The sequence below is a fragment of the Apis mellifera genome, linkage group LG11, assembly GCF_003254395.2.
Source record: "Apis mellifera strain DH4 linkage group LG11, Amel_HAv3.1, whole genome shotgun sequence".
Taxonomy (NCBI): domain Eukaryota; kingdom Metazoa; phylum Arthropoda; class Insecta; order Hymenoptera; family Apidae; genus Apis; species Apis mellifera.
In genome coordinates, this window is record NC_037648.1 from 13,613,364 (window position 1) to 13,639,542 (window position 26,179).

The following is a 26,179-nucleotide window of genomic DNA, read 5'->3' on the forward strand; positions in this document are numbered from 1 at the left end:
CTAATTGTATAATAATTTCAGGTTTGATTAATGTACAGCACATTAAATTGATTGAAAAAATATTGCATATTTTATGTGCAATATTTTAATTTCATGCATAAATACTTTATTTTTATTATTATAAATGATATATAAATTTTATTTAAAATATATATAAAAAATTTTATTAAAATTTTGATAATATCTTTTATTTATTGAAATTAGAATATTAATTTGAAATATATTTTCTATAAATAAAAAAAATGAAAATGTTTAACTTTGATTCAAATTATAATATTTAATGAGAAAACATTTTTTTTTTAAATTATTATTACAATTCAAATCATATTTGAAATTTTAATAAATGCTATTTTCTCTCTATTAGAATTTATCTATTTGTATTGAAATTGATTGAAAAAAAATATTGCAATATTTATAAAAAAATATTTTATGTGCAATATTTCAATTTTATAAATATTATTATTTTTACGCATATTCATACACATATTTTGTAATTAGTGATCGAACAATGAATAATTCTATGCGAAACAATAAATTGATAATATAAAATTTTTTTATTTAAGGTTTCGCTTATTTAAGTAAAATAAATTTGAAAAATTTTAGCCAATTTTAACTCAGTACTTAAAAGGCTATTTCTCAATTAAATAACGAATGAAATATTATAATAGGTGGTTATTTTACATATGAAATAAGCAAAAAGTGTTTCAAATAAAATTTTTCTCATTTAAAAAAAAATAAATTTTCGAAAAAATAAATTTTGAAATCCACCGATTACACGATTTTTTAATTATATATTTAATTTAGAATTTTGTCAAAAACAAAAATTTAAATGATAAAATTTTTATTCTACATTTTTTGTTGATATTCATTGTATAGAACTACCTTGACTTTTTATTAAAATTTAAGATATTTTTTTTATTTATTGAAATTAAACATTAATTTGAAACATATTTTTTATAAATAACGAAACAACATTTAATTCTCATCCATCTTTCATTTTAATAATATGTCTTTCAAATTGACACAATCAATAATCAATAAAATGAAAAAATAATTATTTTATTTTATCAAAAATAAAATAAAAATTTATAATATAGTAGAAATTACTTGAAGTTTTCGGAGATTTCATTTGCATGTATTCGATTTTATATTGCTTCAATCTTATTTTTGTTCTTAATTTTGCCATGTGAAAAAGAACGAAGAGAAAATAGATATAACGTTTTTCCTTCTCTTCTTTCAATTTATATCAATATACAAATTTAATAAATTAATCATGCAACAATTAAAACCTTGCAAAGATCTCTCCATTAATTGACTTGGCAAAATATAAGAATTATACGTTGTAATTAAAATACTATGTTTATTTTTTAAATTTAGTTTATTAAATTATATTAATTAATGTACAAACATTTTTGTAACAAATATCATATTTCATATCACATTTGCTTTTATTATATTTTGTTATTAACAATACAAGATACATATATTTCATGTTAAAAAAAATAAAAATTTAAATCAATATTTTTTTACAAATAACAGAACAACTTTATTTTTTACATAAAAAGTGTGTCACGAAATTGACACGAAAGACGAATGAGAATTAACTTTGGTTCAAATAATTTATTTATATTAAATTTATTCAATAAAGAAACACTCGATTATATTCTATAACATTCTAACAAATCGTATAAAAAATTTTGAGAACTTTGTTCTCTTCTATAATTTCATATAAATTCTTGAAATTTTAATAAAATTTTGCGCTATTTTCTCTCTCTCTACTAGAACTTATCTATTTCCATCGAGAGATTTATAAAATATTTACAATAATATTTCTTATGCATCCACGATAATTCTATCTATTTGTCAGTACGATAAAAATATAAGTAAAACGCTATTATGATTTTTATAAAAATTCAACATACGTAATTTATAATTTAAATTAATACTTATTTTAACCTTTTTTTTTTTGTCGCAGAAATATTTAACGTTAAAAATAAAAGTTTTAAATTATAATTAAGTTTCGGCCTCATCTTCTTCAATTCGAACCTCGTTCCAAGGTTGAATGTTTCCGCTTCCTCCGATTAGAAAGACGATCATGCAAACTATGCACACCCCTGCACCGATCCAGAACAATGTTTGCCATCTTTCGATAGGATTCTAAAAATAGGAATTAAAAAGAAAAACTAAACATGCATATAACATTTGCAAGATCAAGATTTAAACATTTAGCAAATTTATAGATAATAATAAGATTGATAGAAAATGTAAGGATACGTAATAATAAGCATTAAGCGTTGATTAATGAGCTATGTACAGAAAAAAAAAAAAAAAATACGCCACACATACCCACACAGAGATGAAGGAAAAACGATAAAATGTTGTACGATTAGATGTTAACTGCGTTGCATGGATGGATTACTTGATGATGCGTCTTGTGGGTACTTCTCGTACTATAAATTTGATGATATAGAGACGAGTAGTACCCACGAGTCGTCACCACCACGAGTATCTGAATAGATGTAAATAGTATTAGCCAGCAGATACACCTCGTACTATAAAAATTTGATAATACAGAGACGAGATGTACCCACAAGTCGTCACCATCGCAAAAATCTGAATAGATGTGAGTGAGATTATAGCTTAGCAAGGCCATCTGCTGTTTAACTTATGCGATTTCTTATATACCGGATTGGTTTATCGATATTGACATATTAATTAGTACTTTATGCACGAATGCGAAAATTACAGATCATGTATACATATATATATATATATGTACATTACATATATCGCATTCATTGTATCACTCTTGTATATATCTCTAATTCTGTTCTAGATATTCAAAAACATATTTATCGTATCGTTTACAGCAGAGAAATTGCAAATGCAATGAATATGAAAGTAGAGCGTATATATATATATATATAGCGAAGCGAGCAGTGAAATCTCGAGTCGAACGCATAGCGCGCATAAAATTTTGAAGCAATTTCATTTTGGATACATCGCACACACGATTTCCCAGTACTGCCCGTACTATGGAGTTACGCAACACAGTACAAGGCTGGACTGAGGTCTCGAATATGCCAAGAGCACCTTTACCGTGCGCAACTGTAATAAGATATTCGTTACTCTATCGCACACAATGAGCGCACAAATAAAAAATTACATAATTCTCAATGCGAATAATTTGACACGTATAATAATTGCCGCTGCGATTAGGAAGCAATAAGCGGAAGCAAAGCAGACACTCTTACACTTTTAGAAGTCTGCGCAGAAAGGCTTACTTACTCCATATTTTCCAGCTATCTCCTCGACCAAAGGAGAAATAATAAAACCGGAAGTACAACCGATAGTGTTCATGATACCGTATAGAAAACCGGCAAAATTCGGGGAAAGATCTTGATTGTTGGACAGGTTGGAGATGCTCGCAGCTCCGTTAAAGCCAAGCGCCAGCATGAGAAATATGTTGGCGAGCACGAACCTGCATCCAACGTATCCGACCAAAATGAAGAAGACTCCGGGCAGAAAATGAGCTACAAAAAAAAAAAAAAAAGAAACGAAAAGAAAAAAAAAGAAAAATAAGAAAAATATTCTCTTCTATCGGTGAAACGTAATAAGATAAGATAAGATTCAGATTTAATTGGCCGCCCTTACAGAATATCGTTGCGCCTTTACGTATAGTGGTGAGTCTGAAGATATTCTTCCTCTTCAACGTATCACCGGCCCAACTGAAAAAGAAGCCGAAGACCATCCTGAAAAGCCAGGGAAGGGCAGCTGCGACCCCGCCTCTGGTCAATTCGAATCCTAAAGCTTTCGTTAGATAAATCATCATGGCGTTCTGATAAAAGAAGAGGAGAAACATATTCCCGAAATGGCACACGATCAAGCTGAGGAACGGTATTGAAGTAAATATTTCTTTTAACGGTGTTTGTTTCAACGTCGGCTTTACTTTGCGAACTGTGCCCGCTTGTTCACTGAGAAGAAAGAAACAGAGGAAAAAAAAAAAAACATTAAGCATACAACACATCTCTCCGTCGTTTTAAAACTGACGGAGAGAGAAATAGAGAGAGAGAGAGAGAGAGAGAGAGAGAGAGAGAGAGAGAGAGAGAGAGAGAGAGAGAGAGAGAGAGAGAGAGAGAGAGAGAGAGAGAGAGAGAGAGAGAGAGAGAGAAAGAATAAGTATTAAGTATTAAGTATTCGATAATATAATTTTCACACAAGACACTCACGTGATAATGTATTCTTTTTCCTCAGTCGTGATACCAGGATGCTCTTCGGGAGAATCGTACGTGATCAACGCCCAAAAAAATATCCAAACCACCATCATCAACGATGGAATGTACCATCCGCTCTCCCAATCCAACGACTCTGCTATACCAGCGACCAATGGATACGTGAAAATGGTACCGAACGTGCCGCCGAGCAACGACCAAACAAAACGTGCCTTTTCGTTCGGAGGCGCCCAACGCGCCACCAAACTGTGACACGCCGGGAACGTTATACCACCGGTCAGACCGATGATTATCCTCGTGAATAATAGAACGCCCCAGTGAAATTGTGCGAGAATCGGGCTGAAGAACGATATCGTGACTGCGAGAATCGATGTCCAGAGTATCGCGTTCTTTGCGCCCCATTTAACGGCCATCATGCCGCCCAATAAATTTCCAGGCACATTACCGTAACTGTATGCGGCTATTAATTGGCCGCGAATTTCGGGCCTCCAATCAAAAGGTAGACCGTTGAATACGTATATACCGGGCGGCCTGATCGCGTCTGATCTCCTTACGCGAATGTTGTACGCCTTCGAATTGACAGCTGCATTTTGAGCGGCTTCTAACCTCTCCGCAAGGATATAATCTTCGAGATGTATGCCAGGATCCAGCCAAGCGATGGCGCGACGTATTCTAACGTCGCATGCAGCGCTCGTTATGTTGCTACCTGCTACGGCCCGGGCCTTGATCATCGGCACGGCCAGGATCGGCATTTGTAACCTCAACATGTAATTGGTCCAGCATGCCGTGAACATCATTATACCGATCAAAACTCGCGTCGGCAGCCATCCTGTGAAAAGTGTGTGGTATGATAAAAAGTGTTGTGACAAGTTCGGTGATGTCCTTGCTTTTTTTTATTATTATTATTATTACATTAGTTCGTATATTTAGTTCATACAGGAATAGGATAGAGAAGATCTTTTAATTTTTAATGAAAATGTATGGATCGTTTGTTCGCAGAGATTAGATAGAGAAGAATATTCGGGGAAGGATATCGGAAAGGAAAATTTTGAAATTGTCGCTCGCAACAATTTTTTTTTGTTTACTTACTTATAAATTTCCAAATTGGGGAATCGGGATGGGTAAAAAACCAGAAGGGCATACCTTTGTGGACAGATCTCGCAATAAAGCACCGAAAAGGATTCAAACGTAAAAAAGATAACGTACGTAAATAAAGATTAAAAAATTAATTGGCTAATTGACTAGTGATTAATACAAATTGACACAGATTGTCGAATCAACGTGTCATGCCAACTATGATCGCTCGATGTAAATTTGACCATTTGTTTTTCTATTTTTTTTTAATTAATTTCTATTCTATAAGCTCGAGTTTTCTCATTCATATACCGATTAATTTTTCTATCTATTTTTTAAATCGTTTGAATTTCCATTAAATTTTTACGAATATCTGGAGAGAGTAACAATTTGTTGTTAGAAAAAAAAAGAAAGGAATTATATAATCGTTAAAGAAAGATTTTGAAAGATTTTTGAAAAGTTTGAAAATTAAATATAAAAATATGTAAAAATTACATGACTTATAATATGACTTATCTTCTTACGCGAAAGAAAGAGGATAAACGTTATATTTGATTGTTAAGATCTTTCCCATAATACTCATTATTCCTAGTCACATATATAGTAGGTACGTCTTTCAAAGAAAGTTCTCGACCACTTTCCAAGCATTCCACACTGTATTTACAAACTATCGTTGCCGTGTGCCGTTATTTACAAAATTGATACTGCTCTGGTTACAGATCCTATTCCCGTTTCGTGTATTATTCCAATGAAAAGTTTCTTTATTAGATATTTGATTCGAATTTACCCAATCTATGTAAAAATATATAATGTGTAATACGATATCGAAGAAGCACATAAAGGAGCGATAAAATTATGAAAAATTTCAAGTAACTATATATAAAGAAGAAAGAAAGAAGGAAAGATAGATAGAAAGAAAGAAAGAAGACGGAACAGAAGAGACAGAATGCAGAATATTATTTCGTTACAGTGGAGAACGGTGATTTTTCAAAAGGAGAATTAACTACGTAATTTGAACGATAATCTTGTAATAAGGTTAAATAACGGGCATGATTCGAAATCTATGCCGGTAAGAATGAAATACACCGATCATACTAAATCACGGTAAACATCGAAACGTATCGAAATTTCGAATTGTTCGCCGAAAATGACGACGAACTTCTTGGTACCGGTATTCTTCTGATCTAAAATATTTTATTTTGGAATTATTTCAATTGAATGAATCGAAATAAAAAAAAAAAAAAAAAGGAAATAGGAAATTGATTAGAATACAAACCGGTCGTTTCACACAGAAAATCAGGTTTAATAACACGTAAGAAAAATAAATTAAATAAAAGATATTCTCTCTACTTACGTGGGAAGAATTTCTTGTAATACTGCTTGTACATTCTGTGGTTTCAGCAAAAAAGAATTTCTCGACACGCACCAGTTATCGTTGTTATATGTACGAAAGATCTCTTCGTAACATTGTTCGAGGGAGAAAAATATTTTTTTTTTTTTTTTTTCTCGAAGGAAAAGTCGATCTCGAAGGATTTGATGGATTTATGAATCCCGCAAAAGTAAGTTTAATTCTGAATCTCGAGAACCGACTCGAAACCGCTAACAGCCAACTGATGACATCGGTTATTCCGCTGCCTATTTAAGTGGTCGGTAGGTGAGAGTAAGGTGGGGAAGCAGGTACATCCCTTCCATAGGATAACATAGGAAAGGACATCGAATTTTAGGGATTGAACCCATGTTACTCCTGCAGCTTGTGTGCAGGCCTGCTGACCATTATTTTCTTTCCCTTTTCGCCATTTTTTCCACCATTTCAAATAGCCATTGGAATGGAAGCTTCTTATTTTCTTAACGATAAAATTATTCAAATATTTTAAAAACTTTAAAGAATAATTTTACATACGATTAAATATATCAATTTTTTTTTAACTCATCCATATATACTTTTTTACTATTACTATCGAATTGGATCGAATTTAAATCGAGAAGATGGTAAATAATCGGTCTTCGGTATTCGAATTATTATGCCGTTCCAGCAAAAATTATTGCACTTTTTTTGTTAAAAAACTCTTCGTGAAAATTTATAAAATAACTGCTCTTCGATAAGATAAATATTTCTTACTTTACACCATTTACTTGTATCCAATTTGACGGTTGAATGAAAAAAAGGAAAGGAAAGGAAAAAAAAAAAAAAAAAGATTAGACGAAACGATACGTGGACGCAAAAAAAAATCGACTCTTCCATTATTCTCTGTTATTGTCGCGTGTTCATTATGATTCCGGTTCAACGTCGTGGGACGCGGCTTCCTTAATTTTCAATAATTTGCCAACATTTTACGTAATTCTGCGGTTTACAGATTGCACGTGCGAATTTGTGCACCGGCTACGGAATTTCCGCGATGTGTCATACGCCCCTTTTCCATTTTTTCTTTTTTTTTAAGATAAAATCATATTTCTCGATCGATTAACGATTAAAAATAATGTTTATGTATATGTGTGTTTAATTAAAAAGGAATATCTTGAAATCTTGTTTTGTAGAAACATCACGGTCGGATTTCACTTGTGACTCAAGAAAAAATGCATCGATTCGAATTATCGCGCGTATTCAAAGTAATTACAGTACATTAACTCGATCACTGTTATGCAAAAAGATCATTGTCTTCGGTGGCTATCGATAAACTTTTGTGTCCATCGGTAACAGGCTACCAATTATCGGTGCTCTTGTTGACATGAATCGCCATGTTAATTGAAAGAAGACACTGTGAATCAGTATTGAAGAAAATAGGAGAAATAAAAAATAATAATATGATCCAATGATCTGCAGATATGAGTGATGAAAGTGTGATTTTTAGATTGGAAAAAATAAAAATAAAAATAAATAATTCTTTTCTTTCTTGATCAATTTCTTTTTTATTATAAGTGTGATTTTAGATTGGAAAAAATAAAAATAGAAATAAAATAGAATAAAAGAATTAGAAGAGAAATAAATGATTCAATTTTTTTTTTTTATTCAACAAAATATATTTTTGGACGAGTCATTGTAAACAACAGGAAATGATTAAATTATATATCCTTATACATGGATGGATTGATGATAATTGTTGCAATTTTGAATAATAATTTGATCCTTAACTTATAGATTGAAAAATATATAATAAATATTTATTATAATGATATAAATCTTTGTAAAGATAATTATAACTATACATGTGGAAGATTTTTATAACTTGTTGAATGTTTTACTTATTTTATTCAAATGTGTGAATCTCTCTGTTGAGTGACTACATTGATGATTAAATAATTATTCAATTATCCAAGAAGATTGCATACTAAAGTAGAAAGTAAGTAAGTAAGTAAGTAAGTTTGTTGTTAAAAATATTTTACGTTTAAAATATTTCCAAATACCCCAGGTATGCAGCGCTGTTGCAGACTTACTTTCTAAAAATTTACACGGATTATCCTGACCCATGAAAAGTAATTATACATCTCTCTACGGTCAGGCCCTTGGTCCATTGGAGACCATTCTGTGCCCTTCGACAATAAACTTTGTGCATTTCTTAGCAAAATCCTTGGGCTCAAATAAATCTATGTACAGAAGTGTTCAATGGACCTCTACCTACCTGCAGAAAACTTTCAAGCGTTAGATAAGGTCAACGGGCAATTGAGTGACTAGCAGGCAAACTATGTCTATTATGCTTAAAAATAATTTTTAATATATTATATTTTAAAGTAAATTTTTTTTTTTACTCGATAAAAATTTTAATTAGAATTCAACAAATTTACAAATGAATTTATTTACACTTATTTATATATATATATATATATTTATTTATTTATTTATATATTAATTATATATCAATTTAAGAATTCAACAAAATATATATTTGGATTGATTAAGATTTGATAAACTTTTTAATTTATTCCAAAGAAGAATAAGATGCATTAAAAATAGAAACTTTCACAATATGAAGATATTCGGTTAGGTGGTTCGTGGTAGTGCGATAATAAATCACGAACGTCGGACAAGCAAATTTTTCAAAGGTCGGGCTATTGACAATGAGGCTCGAAATAAAGGAGAAATGGTGAAAACGAATTTTCAAAAATGGGGAAAATGGGCCTGTGCATACTTTGTAATGCCGTGTTTCAGGTACCCTGAGAGTCATAACTCTTGGACTCGTCATGCTTTTCAAACTAAATTTCGTTCAGGTATATATCCTACGGTTTTGCTAGCTTTTTCTACGGAACACTTCACAAATCCTGAAATTTTCACGGAACGATTGTCATTTTTGCAAGATTTTTTCACGAGATAATAAATTGAAGTATTGGTTTCAATAAGAAGAACGCGAAGAAAAAAATGTCTGATTTTTAAATATTTTTGAATTTTGTTTAAATTTGCCTTAATACTTAAATTCACGAAATTTAATTAAAAATTTATTCACTTTTTGTGGAACACAATTTGAGAAACGCTGACCCTATATTTTTAAATAAACAGTTTGAAAATAAATCTGTTACCTAAACGGTATATCCTTGCTGTTGTAATAAAATGAAAATTTTTTTTGATTCATTAAGAAAGCTCAAGATTATTTTATTTTTGTTAATTAAAAATTCAGATACGTAAGCAAATGTTAATCAGTGCTATTTCTGATATTTATAAAATAGAAATCTTTATTTCTTTTAAAGGATGTCGACAACCTTAATATGTCGACAGCAATGACCTTGAAACCATTAGTAATTAAAGAAGATAATTAGATGTTCCGTTTTTGGGGAAAAACTCTACATGGTACATTAAATATATCTAAATATTGTATTTGTATAAACATATCGATTGTAATTTTGAATTTGTTTTTTTTTTTTTTTCGCAAAATTAAAATTAATAATATATTATCAGAGGTTAATAATTTAAATAAATTGAATAAATGTTTAAAACCTTGAATCATATTTTTTTCGTTTCAAAGTTCATTACCGATGTCTGCGAAAGCATATTTATAGATTAGCCAGTTGCTTACAATTCTGATAACAGTTAATATCGTAACGCGTGTTACATTGGTAAAATTAATTTGAAAATGAAAAACGGGAATCAAATAACCGCCGAAGCTTTGAAGCAACAGGTATTGAACTTTTCCGTTTTTTTTCTTTTTATTCATTTTTTCTTGTTCATGATTTTTAATTGTTTTCGCAGTGACATTTAAGGTTATGTGATTTTTTATTAGTGTTATATATGTTACTGTCAAAAATTCGCAAATGAAAGAGAAATAAATAAAAAAAAATGTAAATAATAAATATTAATTTATACGAAAAATATTCAGAAACAATTAGAGATTAAGAGATATTCGATCTTTTAAAATATATTTATTTTCGTGTAATAATAATATCTAGATTTAGCACGTAACATCTTATTTATTTATAAACAGCACTTTTGTACATAGTACTAAATTGTTTTTGAATAATTAACAATATAAATATACGTATTATTACTTAAAAATGTAAATATTGAACGAATTATGAAATTAAATTTACACAAATTTCGTAAAGATTTATAGAAGAAAAGAAAAATTGTCAGCATTGATGTTAATAAAATGTTTTATCAAGTTGATTCAATTCAAATTAAAATTAATAAGAAAACATTGGCATAAATTAATTTAAAAAAATTAATTTTAATCAAATCATTTAATTATTAAATGCATGATTAATTTACTAAATTTATAAAATTCAGAAAATATAATACGATATAATATGTTAAAAATTTTTTAAAAATATATTTATATTCTTATTTTGTTCTTGTTTCAAAAATAAAATTATTGCGACTGTTTTAAAAATATAAAAATTTATGATTGATGATACGTAAATTTTATTTTATTATAGATGTATACGTATATATACTATTTATTATTTACATACAGTATTTGTTTTTGAATTTATACTTAAAATACATATATTAAATTATTAAGATTTTAAATAAATAAATACTTACGTTTCCTTACTCGCGATATAAGGGGAATTCCCTCCTCTTCGTAACGGAACATTGCGTTTTTGTTTAGATAAATTTTTTAGTTAACGTATTCGTGCTGTATAACAGGCTAGACCGGCTATACAGTGCACAACTGAAACTAAAATGTGCATTGATGAAAAATAATCAGTGAATCAATTGCAATTCTCTACTTATCATGTTTACAATGTTTTTTGTACCGCATATATAGTGATTAATATTTAATATTTTTAGTTATTAATGTCATTATCACAAAAAATTACTTATCTTATCTATAATTATATTCCTTTTATCCTTATCATGTTATCCTTTTTTTTTTAATATAAAAAAATAAAATATATACAAAATAAAATTGTTTTCCATTTTCACTACAATGAATTTTTGTAATAATAGATATATATATATAAGTATATATAAATTATCTAAAGATTTGGATTCAAACCAGTTTGAGCAACTGAATTCACAATTAATTACTATCAAATTTTATATATATATATATATATATATCATATTAACTGTGCAATATAATATGAAAATATAATTTTTCGTTTTGAACAAATTATATTTTTAGGGTATCGAGTATGTTTTTGGAATAATGGGACATCCTGTGATCGATTTAGCTTTATCCATGCAAAATGCGGGCCTTCAATATCTTGGATTTAGAAATGAACAAGCTGCATGTTATGCTGCGCAAGCTTATGGATATTTAACGAGTAAGCGGCAAAAAAGGAAGAATTGTTACATATGAAACAAATGATTTTTAAGATATAATTAAAATATTCATTATTACATGTAAAGGTTCTTTCTTTTATTTATGCGAATATCACGAATTAATTAATTTTTATAATTAGGAAAACCAGCAGTAGTTTTATGCGTCTCTGGGCCAGGATTGCTTCATGTTATCGGAGGTATGGCAAACGCTCAAATAAATTGCTGGTAAATCTCGTTTTGTTTATATAACTATAATATAGTTTAATTTTCATTTTATAAATTCTAAATTAAAAATGTTTTCTATTCGAAAGAAATATATATAGAAATATATTCCATGCAAAATTCATTGTCACAGCACACATATTACAACAATTAAAATTTTTATATTATTGTATTGAATTATAATTATCATGCCTTTAATTAATGTACAAATCTTTCATCTCATAAAAATAGTTAACTTATATGAAATGATTATAATTATATAATTTGATTTACATTCATTGTGTCATTTAATTTAATTTAAAAGAAATAATTTACAAGTTAGATAATGATTATATAAACCATATTTCATAGAATTATATTAAAAAATATAAAAAACATTAGAAAAGATCTTTTATTCTTTTAATATTTCTTTATTTTTATTATTTGTATTATTGTAATTTGTTCCATGCTCTTATATAGGCCACTCATAGTAATTGGTGGATCTTGTGCTCAAGACCATGAAGGTATTGGAGGTTTTCAGGAATGGCCACAGGTAGAATCTAGTAAGCCCTATTGTAAATATGCTGTCAGACCACCGTCTGCAGTATTAATACCGCTTCACGTGGAAAAAGCCGTTCGAAGTTCTACTTATGGTCGACCAGGTAGATCTGATGTATAGAATTTACAATTAATTAGAGTAAAAAATATACGTCTTTGTGTATGTTATGAATTTTTTTAGGTGTCGCGTATTTAGATTTACCAGCTACTATCTTAAATCAATCAGTTGATGAAGAAAATATATATAAAGTAGCGCAATGCCCACCACCGCCACTGATATTTCCCGATTATCGACTTATTAAACAAGCGGCTACTTTGCTTATGCAAGCAAAAAAACCATTGTTAATTATAGGAAAAGGTAGTTGTAATAATAAAATATTATCATATAGATTTAAGAAAAAAATTATATTAATTACAAATTCTTTTGGAATTTTGAAGGAGCTGCCTATGGAAGAGCAGAAAATGAAGTTCGTAGTTTAGTATATTCAACCAAAATTCCTTTTCTTCCTATGCCAATGGCTAAAGGTGTTGTTCCGGATACCGATGAACGATGTATTTCTAGCGCTAGAACATATGTATTGCAACAAAGCGATGTCATTTTATTGTTAGGTGCTAGATTAAATTGGATGTTACACTTTGGCAAACCGCCTCGCTTCCAGCCTGATGTTAAAATGATACAGGTATTATAATATCGCTCGAATAATTTTTATTAAAAAAAGTTTAATATATTCATATTGTAGATCGATTTGTGTCCAGAAGAATTACATAATTCTGTTTCTTCTGCAATTGCAATTCAATCTGACATATCTACAGCTATAGAAAGTCTTGTTACTATTTTGAAAGAACACAAATGGTCTATTACAGAAAACAATCCATGGTGGAAAGATTTATTAGCTAAATCAAATAAAAATAAAACAATAATACAGGTAAATATCATATATTAATACTAATCTACAAAATAAAACGTTTTTTTTGTTTTTTTTTTTTATTTTGTAGAAAATATCAATGGATACTTCAGTACCATTAAATTATTATGCTGTTTTTAAACATATTCAAGATGTCCTTCCATCTGGCTAGTAAAAGTTTTTATATAAAGCAAAATATATAAATTTAATAATATAATTATGAAATAAATAATAAATATTTTTTATTTTTTCATAGATTGTATTATTTGCTCAGAAGGAGCTAATACTATGGATATCGGAAAGATGATTTTATTAAATAATAAACCGCGACATAGATTAGATGCTGCTACTTTTGGTACTATGGGTGTTGGCTTGGGTTTTGGTATAGCAGCTGCTCTTTATTGTAAAAATTATGCTCCTACAAAGCGAGTTCTTTGTATAGAAGGAGATAGTGCATTTGGATTTTCTGGCATGGAAATTGAAACGATGTTTAGGTGAATAATTTAAGTTATCAAATACAAAGATTAAAAAATATAAGATTAGATTAATTTTTTTGATAATTTTTAATATTATATTTTTAGATATAAATTGCCTATTATTATTATTATAGTAAATAATAATGGTATTTATAGTGGTTTTGATAAAGAAACATTCAGACAAATACAAGCCTCAGGTGAATCAACACAAGTGTAAGTTTTTTGAAAATATACTCATACAGAAATAAATATATAGAAATATTATAAATATATTGATTTTCAGAACACCACCAAATTGTTTAACATCAGAAACACATTATGAAAAAATGTTAGAAATGTTTGGGCGCAAAGGATACTTTTGCACTACTGTACAAGATATACAGCAAGCACTTAAGATATGTCTTCAGGTAAACATAATTTTTCATTTAATTTTTATAAAAATTAATGAATTATTTTATAAAATTTTAATAGAAAAATAACTTTATTACAGATTACTGATTCTCCTAGTTTGTTAAATATCATGATTAATCCCCAGGCAGATCGTAAAGAACAAAAATTTACTTGGTTAACAGAATCGAAACTTTAAATTTATTGATTTTATAAATTTTATAACATATAATGGTGAATGGTTAATGGTGAAAAATAAATGATAAATATAAATAATGGTAAAAAGAAATGAAAAAAATATAAATTTTAAATTTATTTCTATTGTTTGTAAAAAACAAATGTAAATATAAATGTATGAAATATTTATTAATAAAATTAAAAATTACATATTGTTTGAATATTCTAGTAATTTTTCTTTAAAAGCAGCAGAAGATAAATTATTTAAATTAAACTGCAATTCACTTTCACTTTCATCATTATTTAAAATATTATTAATATTTATGTCCATGTTTTGGGCTATTGTGGTTAATGTCTTGTTTGCATCAATTACAGCTATATGAAGTTGTCCGTTCTTTTTTACAAGATCATTAATTATGTCCAATTCATTTTTTCTAATGAATAAAAAAAATTTATTTAATTATTTACTATTATTTATGTAATAAATAAGATTATTTATTGGGACATATTTTGAAATATAAATTTTTTATTAATAACGAAGATTTATAATAAAACAAATATTTAATTTTTAGAAGTATTTGAATCTTACATTTTTAATGTTGTATTGTTAATAGAAATCAGTGTTTTTTGAATTTCAATTTTAATATCGATTTCACGATACTCATCTGATTCCGTACTCATTTGCATCAAAATTATTTTATGAACTTTAAGAACAGATGAATAATTACATAAAAATTATATAAAAATTTCAATAAAATAATGAATTATAAATAACGAATTATAAATGAATTATAAAATACCACACATCATGAAAATTAAATATAATTCACAATACATAACAAAGAATATTATAACCAATGATATAATCAATGATTCTTTTTGAAATTAAAGGTAAAAAATTATAGGTCCAAAATCTTATTGTGTACTATTTTTTCATTGGTTATTTTTATATTTTAAATATACATTATATATACATATATAATAAATTTCAATTTATTATATGTATATATATTTGTATAAAAATTTTATTACGTTATTATTATATTTTTTTTTTAAATATATATCTAGTAATTAATTAAAATTTATATTATTGGTTGTTACCAAGAGTAACATTCTACCAATGACAATATAGAAGGACTGTTGACTGTCGTTTCACCAATGCATGCAGCTGACGTCACTTAAAATCGTGTCGCATGAAATAGAACCTTGAAACTGTAAATTATCGTAAAAAGTCATGACACCGAAAACATTGAGTATAGAACAGAGCGACGAGACAAAACGTGTCGTGATGATAATGAACAGAGGTCCATAAACTGGAGATCGTGTACACTTGAGGTTAATCATTCTTGGTATCACGCTCCAAATGCTTGCGCAGTTTGATCGTAATTTTGTTCGAGTGCCTGGTTTTTCTATTAGCTGATGAATTCAGAATCGTTTTGTGGAACCGCGTAACTAAAAGATTGTTAAGATTTTTCTAGTCTTTTGCTGACAAAATATATTAATATGGCAGATTTTGCGTTAAATGGATTTAGCAGTGATCAGACTGAGAAAATCCTCCAATTTCAGGTGAATCGTCATGTTATATGCTGAATTATTTAATTTTCAATTTAATTTTTATAATTACAATGAAATAATAATATTGTGATGATTTTAGGATTTGACAGGCATCGAGGATCTGTCAATTTGCAGAGATGTCTTACAAAGGCATAATTGGAATTTGGAGGTTGCAGTTCAGGTAAATTTCTCTTGTTATATATTCTTTAAATGTTATTAATTGTTATATATTTGCAATAAAATTACAAAAAGAATTTTATATATAATTATTTTATAATTTTGACATATTTGATTTTTATATCGTATATAGGTCAATTGTGTAACAGAAGTTATTAATAATTCATTATAGATTGATAAAAAATCCTTAAAAAATATTATATATTATTTATATAATGTCAATAATATATATTTTTATACTATTTATTTTATATATCTAAATAATTAATATTTATTAATTAGAAAACTTTAGAAAATTTTTAGAAAAATAGATGTAAATATAATTAAAAAAAATAGATGTAAATATAATTGTAAAAAAAATGTTTCATTGTTTTATTTAGGAACAATTAAATTTGTATGAAGGAAGACCATCAATGTATGCACAGGACTCAAGATCACGACCACCTCAGGTTGTTGATGACAGCAGTTCTAGAATATATTTTCATTATTCTGGAAGCTCTAATGGCAGGGGTAGTTATTTATGGTATATCTTTTCATTATGTTATGAAAGAGTGATCAGCATCTTACAACTACTTCTTTCAATATTTAGGAGAAATGTTAGACCTGGTATGTTTCAATTTTATAATGATTAAAAAACAATTCTATAAGAAAAACTAAAATTAACATATTAATTATATTTTAGTATCTTCTGATCCTGTGGAAGATGTGATTAGCTTCATTCGAAGTTATGAGGAATGTTATGGTAATAGTCATCCTGTTTTTTATCAAGGCTCTTATAGTCAAGCTCTTTCTGATGCAAAACAAGAATTGAGGTTTTTATTGGTGTATTTACATAAAGATGAAGCTCAAAATATTGATCAATGGTGCAGGTAACTTTTTTAAATTGTTCTATTAAATTGAAAATAAATTTTAAAAAAAAGTTAAAATAATTAAAATTAAATTTTGATATATAGAAATACATTGGGTAATCTAGAAGTTGTTCGATATATAAATACACATACTTTATTTTGGGCATGTAATGTACAATCAGGTGAAGGATATAAAGTGGCAGAAGCTCTTAAATCTGGTTCTTATCCTTTCTTAGCCATTATTGTTTTAAAAGATAATAGAATGACAATAGTTGGCAGGTAATAATCTATGTATATATTTTATTTTACAATTTTTTTAATTCTTAAATTAATGAATATAATTATAATATCAAAGATTATGTTTATATTGTAGAATGGAAGGCACGCCATCACCATCTGATTTAATATCTCGTTTGCAAACAATTATAGATCACAACGAAATTAATTTAATACAAGCTCGTCAAGAAAGGTAAGAAAAATGAAAATTAGTTAAATTTTATATTTTTTTTATCATATTGTTTAATTTATTTTATTATAGAGCTGAACGTAGTGCCGCGCAATCTTTACGTCAACAACAAGATCAGGCTTACGAAGAATCATTACGCGCAGATCAAGAAAAGGATCGTAGAAGAGAAGAAGAACGAAAAGCGCGCGAAGAACAAGAGGCTAGAGAAAAAGAACAATTAAATGCACAAGAAATGGAAATTCAACGCATTCGTCGTGAGAAAGAACTTACTGTTTGTAAAGTGCCTCTTGAACCAGAGCCTACTAATCCTAATGCATGTCATCTTCAAATTAAACTTGGAGAAAGGACAATGAAAAGACGTTTTCTAATGTCTGATACAGTAGAAGTATGTCGTTTGATTCTTAATTTATTTATTATTAATTTTAATATATAATAAATTATTTAAATATAATAATTATAATAAATTATTTTATTTTTTTTAGGATGTATACTATTGGATATTTAGTCAGCCAGATTCTCCAGTGAGTTTTGAAATAACTACAAGTTTTCCGAAAAGAATTCTATATCCGTGTAGAGAAATTTTAACATTATCGGACGTCGGATTAACACACAGAGAAGTTCTCCATGTCAATGATTTAGATGATTAACCTTTATTGATATTTGAATATTGCATTCTTTATGTTTAAGTATCATTCCACAGAAAAATGATACTGTCGTAAGAGACATTTATTAAAAAAAAATAATATATATATATATACATATATATGTATATATATATATATACACACACATAAAAATATATATATATTTGATACATTCGAGTATTTTATGTGAAGCGTAGTACAGTGTCAGGAATGCAGTTTTATCACAGATCTATAAAATATGTTAAAAAAAAAAGAAATCAAAGAATGATTAATTGTATTGCATTTTCTGCATAGAACTATCGTATCAACTATGATTACATTTATTATATACTGTGAATAATACGCTCACTAAAGTACATATTGAATAGAAAACAACAGATTTTGTTGTAGAAACTAAAAAAAGGAACTTATATATATATATATATATATATAATATGACTTCACAAAAGCTGTACACCAAACATTTATTATATTTGTCTTAATTAACATTTTAGCTTACAAACAAATTTTTTAATAAGCTGACTAAGAAATGTAAATAATTTAAACAAATGACCGAACATAATAAATATTATAATTAAAGTACAGATTTAATTCATGTATATATACATATATATATATATTTATATATATATACACACATACACTTCATAATATTTTATGAATATTGAAACTACATTACAATAATTTTGCATTGTCTTAAATCTGTATTTTAAATATAATCAACAAAAAATTTTTAACAAGTATGGTTCCTTTTGCATTTTACTTCACAATTCTGGTCAGTCTTATTAAAAATGCTATTAGATGCAAAAACGCAATAGATTTACTAATCACATTAAATTATATCCAATGCAAGTTTCTGTATCAGAAAGAAAAAGAAAAGTTGAATGAAAATAGTTTATCTTAGAAGATAATCAAATTCTTTTTGTATCACAATTTTATAAATGTGCACATAAACATAGCTATTTCTTTTTCTTTTCATTCAGAAATATTTTTCTGTGATGAAAGTCTAAATTAAATGTTATCATATATATTTTAAAGGATATCTTAAAGAAAATTTCTTATCATTGTAAGTTCAAGTAATTTTTGTTGCTTTATTTTTGGGTTGTAAGGAAATTGTTTAGCACATATGTTATTATTGATTTATTAATGTTGGGATATTGGAAGTCAAATATGTATAATTTTTAAAGTGTTCGTTTGAAGCGTTCATAATTAATTTTTTTATGCTTTTCTTTTGTAGAAAACTAAACTGAACAAAAACAAGCATACAAATTTGTATTGCTCCTTCTAAATGTTCTATGGAAGAATATAAAATATTCAAGAGCAATCTATATAGCATTTATACATATATAAATATACACATATATATATACATATGCATATAAATCGTTTGATAAAATGAATATAACAATCTGTGCAATGCAACAGATTTGTTAATCATTAAATGTAAACTTTTGTATACACATTTTGTGATCTAGTTTTGATACGTCTTTATTTTCATTTAGATACTCTTCTGTATATACGTAAACCAGAACATTTAATGCCAGCAAGTGTCTGATGCTGGATATTGCTATGTTTCTTTGTTAATATCTAATGCTTAAATAAACATGTTTGAGAATACATATTTTTCATTTCTTTATTTTATTATATAGTTAACCATATTTTTAATTTCATTATAAATTCCTTAATAATTTTAATTAAATATATATTTGTATACTATAATTTTTATGTCAATATCAAGCATCAGATGTAAGTACATAACATCTATAATATAAAATATAATTAAGGGATTATTTAACAAGTAATTAAAATAAATATGTTACAAATAGCTTTACAATAAAAAAAAATTTTTTTGTGATATAAAAATATATAACAATTAAGACTGTATAAAAAAAAAATATTTATTGATGTACAAATTTCTAGAAACTGATTTTGAAGACATTTAATCTTGAAGCATTTCATGTATATCTATATGACAGTATATATTTTATTGTTATCTTTAATATTTTTCATTAGATATAAAATTTAGTTTTTTTTTTAAGATAAATAATGATGATAAAAGTGAATAATTTGTTAAAGATAATTATTTTTATAAATATTAAATTTTTTGTTTTGCATATAATACAGAACAACATACATATATATCTTCAAACATGTCTAGTCTTATCATAAAGAAAAAGAAAAAAGAAGCAAAAGTGATATATCTTTACAACATTTCAAAGAAGTTTCTTCATTTGTGAATATTGTGAATTTTAAATGTGAATAAATTTAAATATATGATAAATGTATAAATTCAATATATTATATTTTAAATCTTTAGATGATTAAAGAAAAAATTTATTTCTTCTTATTATTATTTACATTATTTTACTTTGTTATATATGTTGTTTTGGATTTGTGCAGTAAATTCTAGTAGGCTAACTCGATTGTCTTATGTCAAAAACTGTAGTCAATTGACAAAATGATCCACTGAAGTATCATACTTCTTATAAACATATTAAAAAATGTTTATTTATTTGATAGCTCCGGTGGCTATATTATTTTTTATTTTTGGACTCTTACACATTAAGTGTTTGTAAGTGAAATTATACCATATTTCAAGCAATTTTTCTAGTAAAAAATGTTTTTTCTTTAGATATAATTGGTTACTAGCATCTTTACGATGTTCGCTGACTCTATACAATGGGTTGATATGTAGACCTGCCATCCAAACGTCATTAAATGAAGATTTTGAAAGTAATTTGACAATTGAGAGACCTATGGCTGTAATCAGTGATAAGGAAGAATACGAAGATCTTTTAGCACAAAGCTTAACAATTAGTAATAATGAAAGATTATCAGATATCCATTTGGGAGAAACCGGAAGTAAATCAAGAAATGTAAATCTACCACGATATTCGTTCGAAGATATAATATCAGAGAAAAAAGATAAAGATCTTGGATTACCTGGTATAATAAATTTTAGACTTTTAAAAAGAGTATAAATAAATATATAAAGAAGAACAAAGTTCATTAACAAAATTAATATTTTATAGTCATGAGAACTCTACAGTTAGGATTAATGCAAGATGATACTATACGAACAACTAAACAAGAAGGAAAGGAGAGTATATTTGAAACATTAAAAAATTCTATTGAAAAAAGTAATTATTCATCTCCTCGGTTAAATACTAGACAAATATATAATATGATCTTGAAAGAAACTTTGAAAGAAAGTGAAGCGAGACAAAAATTGTCCGACAATGATAAGTTCAATGAAGTGTCGCCAATCGAAATGTAAGATACATCAATATAATTCCATTTTTATTAATTTAATTTAAAAAAAATTTCATGATTTTATTTATAGAAAGGAACATCTTCCATCATCGTCGGAAAATAAACCTGAATTAGAAAATAATATAAATAAATAATCGAAATGTAATTAAATTTTAAAAAGTAATGTATATCAAAAATAAAAATATGCCTTAAAAAACATAGAATCATGTTTTGTTATTTATAACTATATATTATATATTAATACATTATTTATAGAAAATTAATATATTATAAGAAAATTAATTTTTAAAAAAGATATATTAAATAATTTTTTTTATAAGTATCATTTCACTTATAAACAATACAAAACAATCGTTTATGATAAAATAATTTGATATTTGACTTAAAGAATGAAAAAAATTATTGTTATGTCTTTGAATTTGTGAATTACTAATAATATATTTTGATACAAACAGTTTTGATTTTTAATTCACCAAATATTTTATTTTATTTAAAAAGAAAAATATTTACATCTTTTTAAATTATATTCATTAATTATATTTTTTTTTGGTTATTGTATTATTGGTTATTGTATATTGTAGATATTGTGAGGCTATCTCAATCTAGTATTAGAGAATATAAGAATAAGAACTAATTTGAATAGAATAAGATAAAATAATGATAAAACTTAAATCTAATTGAAAAATATAATAGTTTATATTAAATCAAATTTTTGTACTTTTTTATATGAGTAAAATAAATTTAATAATAATGATGTAAAATAATAATGAAAGTTACACTATTTATTTCATATAATATTTCGTTTCAAATAAAAATAATACAATTCAAAAATATGAAAGTAAAAATAGCAATTGATGAGATTTATTTATTTTGTTTTTTGTACTTTTATATTATAATATAGAATAATATTGACAATATTATAACATTTGATAATGTAATATCGAAAATAACATTTTAATATATATAAGACCAAATTTTTTTTAATAGAAAGCAATTTGTGTTTATATGTAGAAGAAAAAGCCTGTACAATAATAAATAGTGTTGTAGATTTAAATTCATAAATGTATTATTACAATATATATATACTTACAAATATTTTATTTATTTATTTTGTATGTGGTCGTGCTTTTGCTTTTTGTTTAGAACACTGAGCATGACTATGAGCTCTTAAACTGTTAAATACTTTATTGTTTAATTTAACATCAAATCCTCCTGTATCTCCTGTATGAATTCCTGGTGGGAATTGTAACACTCTGCAAGCATTTATCCTTGAAGACATCAACATATCATGTTTTGTAACAATTTGAGATCCCTCACCACCCATCTTTCTATATCCACAACGTGGTATAGAAGCATATTCTTTTTCTATACTCTATAAGTCATTAAATATATAAACACAAAATTTATAAATAGAAAATTTTATATAAAATTATTTTTTATTGTATCAAAAAATATTTACCACAAATCTATCAAAATCTTTAGTTGTATCTTCAATGTCTGTATCTTTATCATCTTGATCATCACAAAGAGAAGTTCGATAATTTGTATATGATATATTAACTGTAAAATAAAAGAAGTTAAAAAACTGAAAATATAATACTAAAAAAATCTATATAAATTAAATATACCTTTAGAATCACGATTGAATTTTTCCTCTGTGCGTTTTAACATTAAATCATATTCTTTGTTAAATTGATCTTGTAACATATGTGCAATTACTTCATCGCTATCTGTATCATTCGTTTCATATATTGTACAGTCTTGAATGTTTACATCATTTTCTGTCTCATTTTGATACTTTTTTAATTCTCTATTATGAAAAATATACTTGTATTCAATGAAAATCAGGAAACATTAGAACACTTACTTTTCTTGCAAACTTTTTGCTAGTTGTTCTGAAGTTATCTCTAATAAATTAACAGGTCCTTCTACTGGTTGAATTTTTGCCCATGGAGTTGACATTTCTTAGATGTGTATGAATAATAAATTACAAATCTAAAAAAACGAAAACAAGTATATTTTTATTAATATAATATGAAAATATAAATAAAATTTAAAAGAAGGGTTTATCTTATCTTAAATTTAAAAGAAAGGTTAAATTCATTTAAAATAAATAATTAAAATGATATGAAAAAAATATGAAATTTTAATATTGAATAAATTTATCGATTGTTTTATTTGTTATGATTAATATATAATTATTGTGTAGAAGATCTTTTTCAATATTTTGCACTTCATCTGAATGATATAAATAGCATTATCAACAATTTAACAACAATTTTCAAAATAATTTTAACATAAAATTTAAAATGATTTTCATAAAAGAAAATTAAGATCAGAATATATACCTTAAAACTAGAATAAATAAAAATTTGGAAGACTGTAAAAGATAAACGAATAAAGAATTAGAAACGTCAGTACGTATATTAAACTATATATATCTATTACGTGAAGTTGAATCAAATAATAAAATGATCGATAAGCGTTTCAAAATAAATTAAAAATACAGTAGAGAATTTAATAAACTTATTGAAATTATTACATATACGTAGATTTTATTTAATTAAAAAATAAAAAAATCTTTTTTTTCATTTTTAAAATATTTTATTTATCAAATGAATTAATAAAAACTATTATTTTTAATATTTTATTAAATTATCTAATCTTATTATATCTAATCTTATCATATCTAATTAATAATAAAATAAGAATGAAATATAAAATAATCAATCTTTTTAATTTTAATATTATTGGTATAATACATTTTATTTTATACATGTTTTTTTAAATACAAAAATCATAGAAAATAATTTTAATTTATTTATTGTGTAGTTTCTATTTCACCTAAATATATTTGTTTATCACTGGAACCAGAACAAACTGAAAGCAAAAAAAAAAACATTTGCAATTAGCCTACTATATATAATATATCAATTATTAAAATCATAACATTATATTACCAATTGGTTCTTTTGGATGGAAATCAATATCATTAACAGAGCCATTATGACCAGGCAATTTGTATAATATCCTACGACTTGTAGTATCCCAAATATAATGAAATCTATCTGATGATCCAGCTGATACTTTACTACCATCTAATGACCATGCACATCTCAGAAGATTCTAAAATTATTTAAATAAATAGAGTCATAAAATCTTAATAATATATATATATATATAGTTAAAAATATACCTTTTCAAAGTTATGCTGATGTCCAGAAAGAATTTTTACACAACGTTCATAAGGAGCAAATGGTCTTACATCCCAAATTCTTAATGTATTATCCATAGCATTAGATAATATATAAGAACCATCTGGACTAAGACTTAATCCAGTTATTGTATCAGAATGCCCTTTTAGTTTATAAAGAATTGAATTTTTTCTTAAATCCCATACTTTTATATCATTATCTATTCCACCACTTATTACTTGTTCTGCTGTATCATTAAATGTTACAGCAGTAAGCTAAATGAAAAATAAAAGTAAAAATAAAAAATATAATTAAAATCTATCAGTTAGAAATTTAAAAATATATAAATATAATTTAGAAATATTGTTATATATTGTTTACTTGATATGTGTTATTTAAAGTATAACATTGTCCTCTTTTTCTGGGATCCCAAACACGTATTGTGCTATCATCACTTCCTGAACAAAGTTGTGTAAGACCTCTCCTTGCTCCAGATACAGAATTCACAAAAGAAGTATGACCTTTAAGTTTTTTTATTCTAGTTCCAACAGCTATATCCCATAAACCTAATGTCATATCTGTACTAGCAGTATATAAATGATTGCCATCAGGACTAAAATGTAATTCCATAATTGCTCCACTATGTCCAGTCATTACAGAAATATTTTCACACTCTCCATATACATTCCAAATAACTGTAAATATTATTTATATTATTTATATTTATATAATATTATTTTCACATTTATTATAGAATATATTATAAAATATATTTGAAATTTAAATTATTAATAACATACAAATTTGTCTATCAAAGCCAGTTGAGGCAAGATATTGACCCTCTGGATGAAATTCGAGAGAAAATATATCTCCTTGATGTCCTTCAAGAAGCATAATAGGTGCAAACAAAGAAGATGTTCTAGGTGGGCCCTGCAAAACAATATAATTTTATTAAAAAAATTGATTAGAATTATTAAAATTGATTAGAATTCATAAATGTAAGGTTATTTTAATTTACATTTTGTACGACCGCTTTTTCTCTACTACTAAAAACCACTTCATTTTTCGTTCTTTTTGAAGCAGGAACTAATGCCAAAATATCATCTCCTTTACGTTTATCTAAAATTGGCATAATGAATAATTTTAATTTTCAATTGTATTTACAATGTTTTATAAACACATTTATATATATATGTCACAGATAGAAATGTAAACTTGCTAGATGGCACTCTGATCATTATAATCGAATATTGTATTTCCTTTCTTAAATCTTCATCAATAATGTTTTTCGTTATATAATTTCATTTAATATTATCTTA

At 26.2% G+C, this 26,179-nt stretch overlaps 7 protein-coding genes, 1 long non-coding RNA gene and 3 other non-coding genes across 13 annotated transcripts; 5 read left to right on the forward strand and 6 right to left on the reverse strand.

Moving 5' to 3' along the window:
• Positions 1-1,616: 1,616 nt before the first annotated feature.
• Positions 1,617-11,426, reverse strand: LOC725462 (vesicular glutamate transporter 2.1). 2 transcript variants are annotated; one of them, XM_006566475.3, is made up of 5 exons: positions 11,275-11,426; positions 4,230-5,061; positions 3,655-3,974; positions 3,289-3,533; positions 1,617-2,157 (listed from the first exon to the last, which is right to left on the reverse strand). In XM_006566475.3, exons 1-5 carry the CDS (start codon positions 11,324-11,326, stop codon positions 2,014-2,016), a joined length of 1,593 nt encoding a protein of 530 aa, XP_006566538.1. In that variant the 5' UTR covers positions 11,327-11,426; the 3' UTR covers positions 1,617-2,013. The 2 variants fall into 2 exon arrangements, with proteins under 2 accessions (XP_006566538.1, XP_001121305.2); XM_001121305.5 differs by lacking the exon at positions 11,275-11,426 and adding an exon at positions 6,661-6,916 and having other exon boundaries at positions 1,620-2,157.
• Mir6000a (microRNA 6000a) lies at positions 2,416-2,513 on the reverse strand. The gene has a single exon (NR_127302.1). It is a non-coding gene; the product is annotated as a microRNA 6000a (primary transcript).
• Mir6000b (microRNA 6000b) lies at positions 2,420-2,500 on the forward strand. The gene has a single exon (NR_127314.1). It is a non-coding gene; the product is annotated as a microRNA 6000b (primary transcript).
• Positions 3,007-3,085, reverse strand: Mir6040 (microRNA 6040). The gene has a single exon (NR_127313.1). It is a non-coding gene; the product is annotated as a microRNA 6040 (primary transcript).
• Positions 8,270-9,054, forward strand: LOC107965228. The gene is made up of 2 exons (XR_001704924.2): positions 8,270-8,644; positions 8,714-9,054. It is a non-coding gene; the product is annotated as an uncharacterized LOC107965228 (long non-coding RNA).
• On the forward strand, positions 10,301-14,913 carry LOC552738 (2-hydroxyacyl-CoA lyase 1-like). The gene is given in 12 exon segments (NM_001277300.1): positions 10,301-10,411; positions 11,861-12,002; positions 12,141-12,225; positions 12,682-12,863; positions 12,941-13,117; positions 13,198-13,439; positions 13,500-13,685; positions 13,756-13,831; positions 13,921-14,158; positions 14,246-14,353; positions 14,424-14,547; positions 14,631-14,913. Coding segments are annotated over 12 exon segments (1,701 nt in total). The 5' UTR covers positions 10,301-10,366; the 3' UTR covers positions 14,727-14,913.
• Positions 14,906-15,501, reverse strand: LOC102656725. Its single transcript, XM_006566474.3, has 2 exons — positions 15,294-15,501; positions 14,906-15,138 (listed from the first exon to the last, which is right to left on the reverse strand). The coding sequence occupies exons 1-2, from the start codon at positions 15,389-15,391 to the stop codon at positions 14,910-14,912; spliced, it is 327 nt and encodes a 108-aa protein (XP_006566537.1). The 5' UTR covers positions 15,392-15,501; the 3' UTR covers positions 14,906-14,909.
• A 339-nt stretch (positions 15,502-15,840) lies between these two features.
• Positions 15,841-18,741, forward strand: LOC412414 (FAS-associated factor 2). Its single transcript, XM_006566479.3, has 8 exons — positions 15,841-16,270; positions 16,359-16,439; positions 16,816-17,041; positions 17,118-17,304; positions 17,389-17,562; positions 17,657-17,752; positions 17,822-18,134; positions 18,232-18,741. Exons 1-8 carry the CDS (start codon positions 16,208-16,210, stop codon positions 18,394-18,396), a joined length of 1,305 nt encoding a protein of 434 aa, XP_006566542.1. The 5' UTR covers positions 15,841-16,207; the 3' UTR covers positions 18,397-18,741.
• A 2,087-nt stretch (positions 18,742-20,828) lies between these two features.
• LOC100576532 lies at positions 20,829-21,869 on the forward strand. The gene is made up of 4 exons (XM_006566481.3): positions 20,829-20,965; positions 21,026-21,339; positions 21,426-21,666; positions 21,737-21,869. The coding sequence occupies exons 1-4, from the start codon at positions 20,895-20,897 to the stop codon at positions 21,798-21,800; spliced, it is 690 nt and encodes a 229-aa protein (XP_006566544.2). The 5' UTR covers positions 20,829-20,894; the 3' UTR covers positions 21,801-21,869.
• LOC725615 (serine/threonine-protein kinase RIO3) lies at positions 21,015-24,149 on the reverse strand. 2 transcript variants are annotated; one of them, XM_006566480.3, is made up of 6 exons: positions 24,015-24,149; positions 23,534-23,661; positions 23,295-23,476; positions 23,126-23,226; positions 22,757-23,038; positions 21,015-21,153 (listed from the first exon to the last, which is right to left on the reverse strand). In XM_006566480.3, the coding sequence occupies exons 2-5, from the start codon at positions 23,626-23,628 to the stop codon at positions 22,772-22,774; spliced, it is 645 nt and encodes a 214-aa protein (XP_006566543.1). In that variant the 5' UTR covers positions 23,629-23,661; positions 24,015-24,149; the 3' UTR covers positions 21,015-21,153; positions 22,757-22,771. The 2 variants fall into 2 exon arrangements, with proteins under 2 accessions (XP_006566543.1, XP_001121442.1); XM_001121442.5 differs by lacking the exon at positions 21,015-21,153 and adding an exon at positions 22,656-22,687.
• A 304-nt stretch (positions 24,150-24,453) lies between these two features.
• On the reverse strand, positions 24,454-26,077 carry LOC552715 (U5 small nuclear ribonucleoprotein 40 kDa protein). The gene is made up of 6 exons (XM_625090.5): positions 25,879-26,077; positions 25,661-25,790; positions 25,242-25,555; positions 24,863-25,135; positions 24,627-24,792; positions 24,454-24,546 (listed from the first exon to the last, which is right to left on the reverse strand). Exons 1-6 carry the CDS (start codon positions 25,990-25,992, stop codon positions 24,488-24,490), a joined length of 1,056 nt encoding a protein of 351 aa, XP_625093.1. The 5' UTR covers positions 25,993-26,077; the 3' UTR covers positions 24,454-24,487.
• Positions 26,078-26,179: the final 102 nt, after the last annotated feature.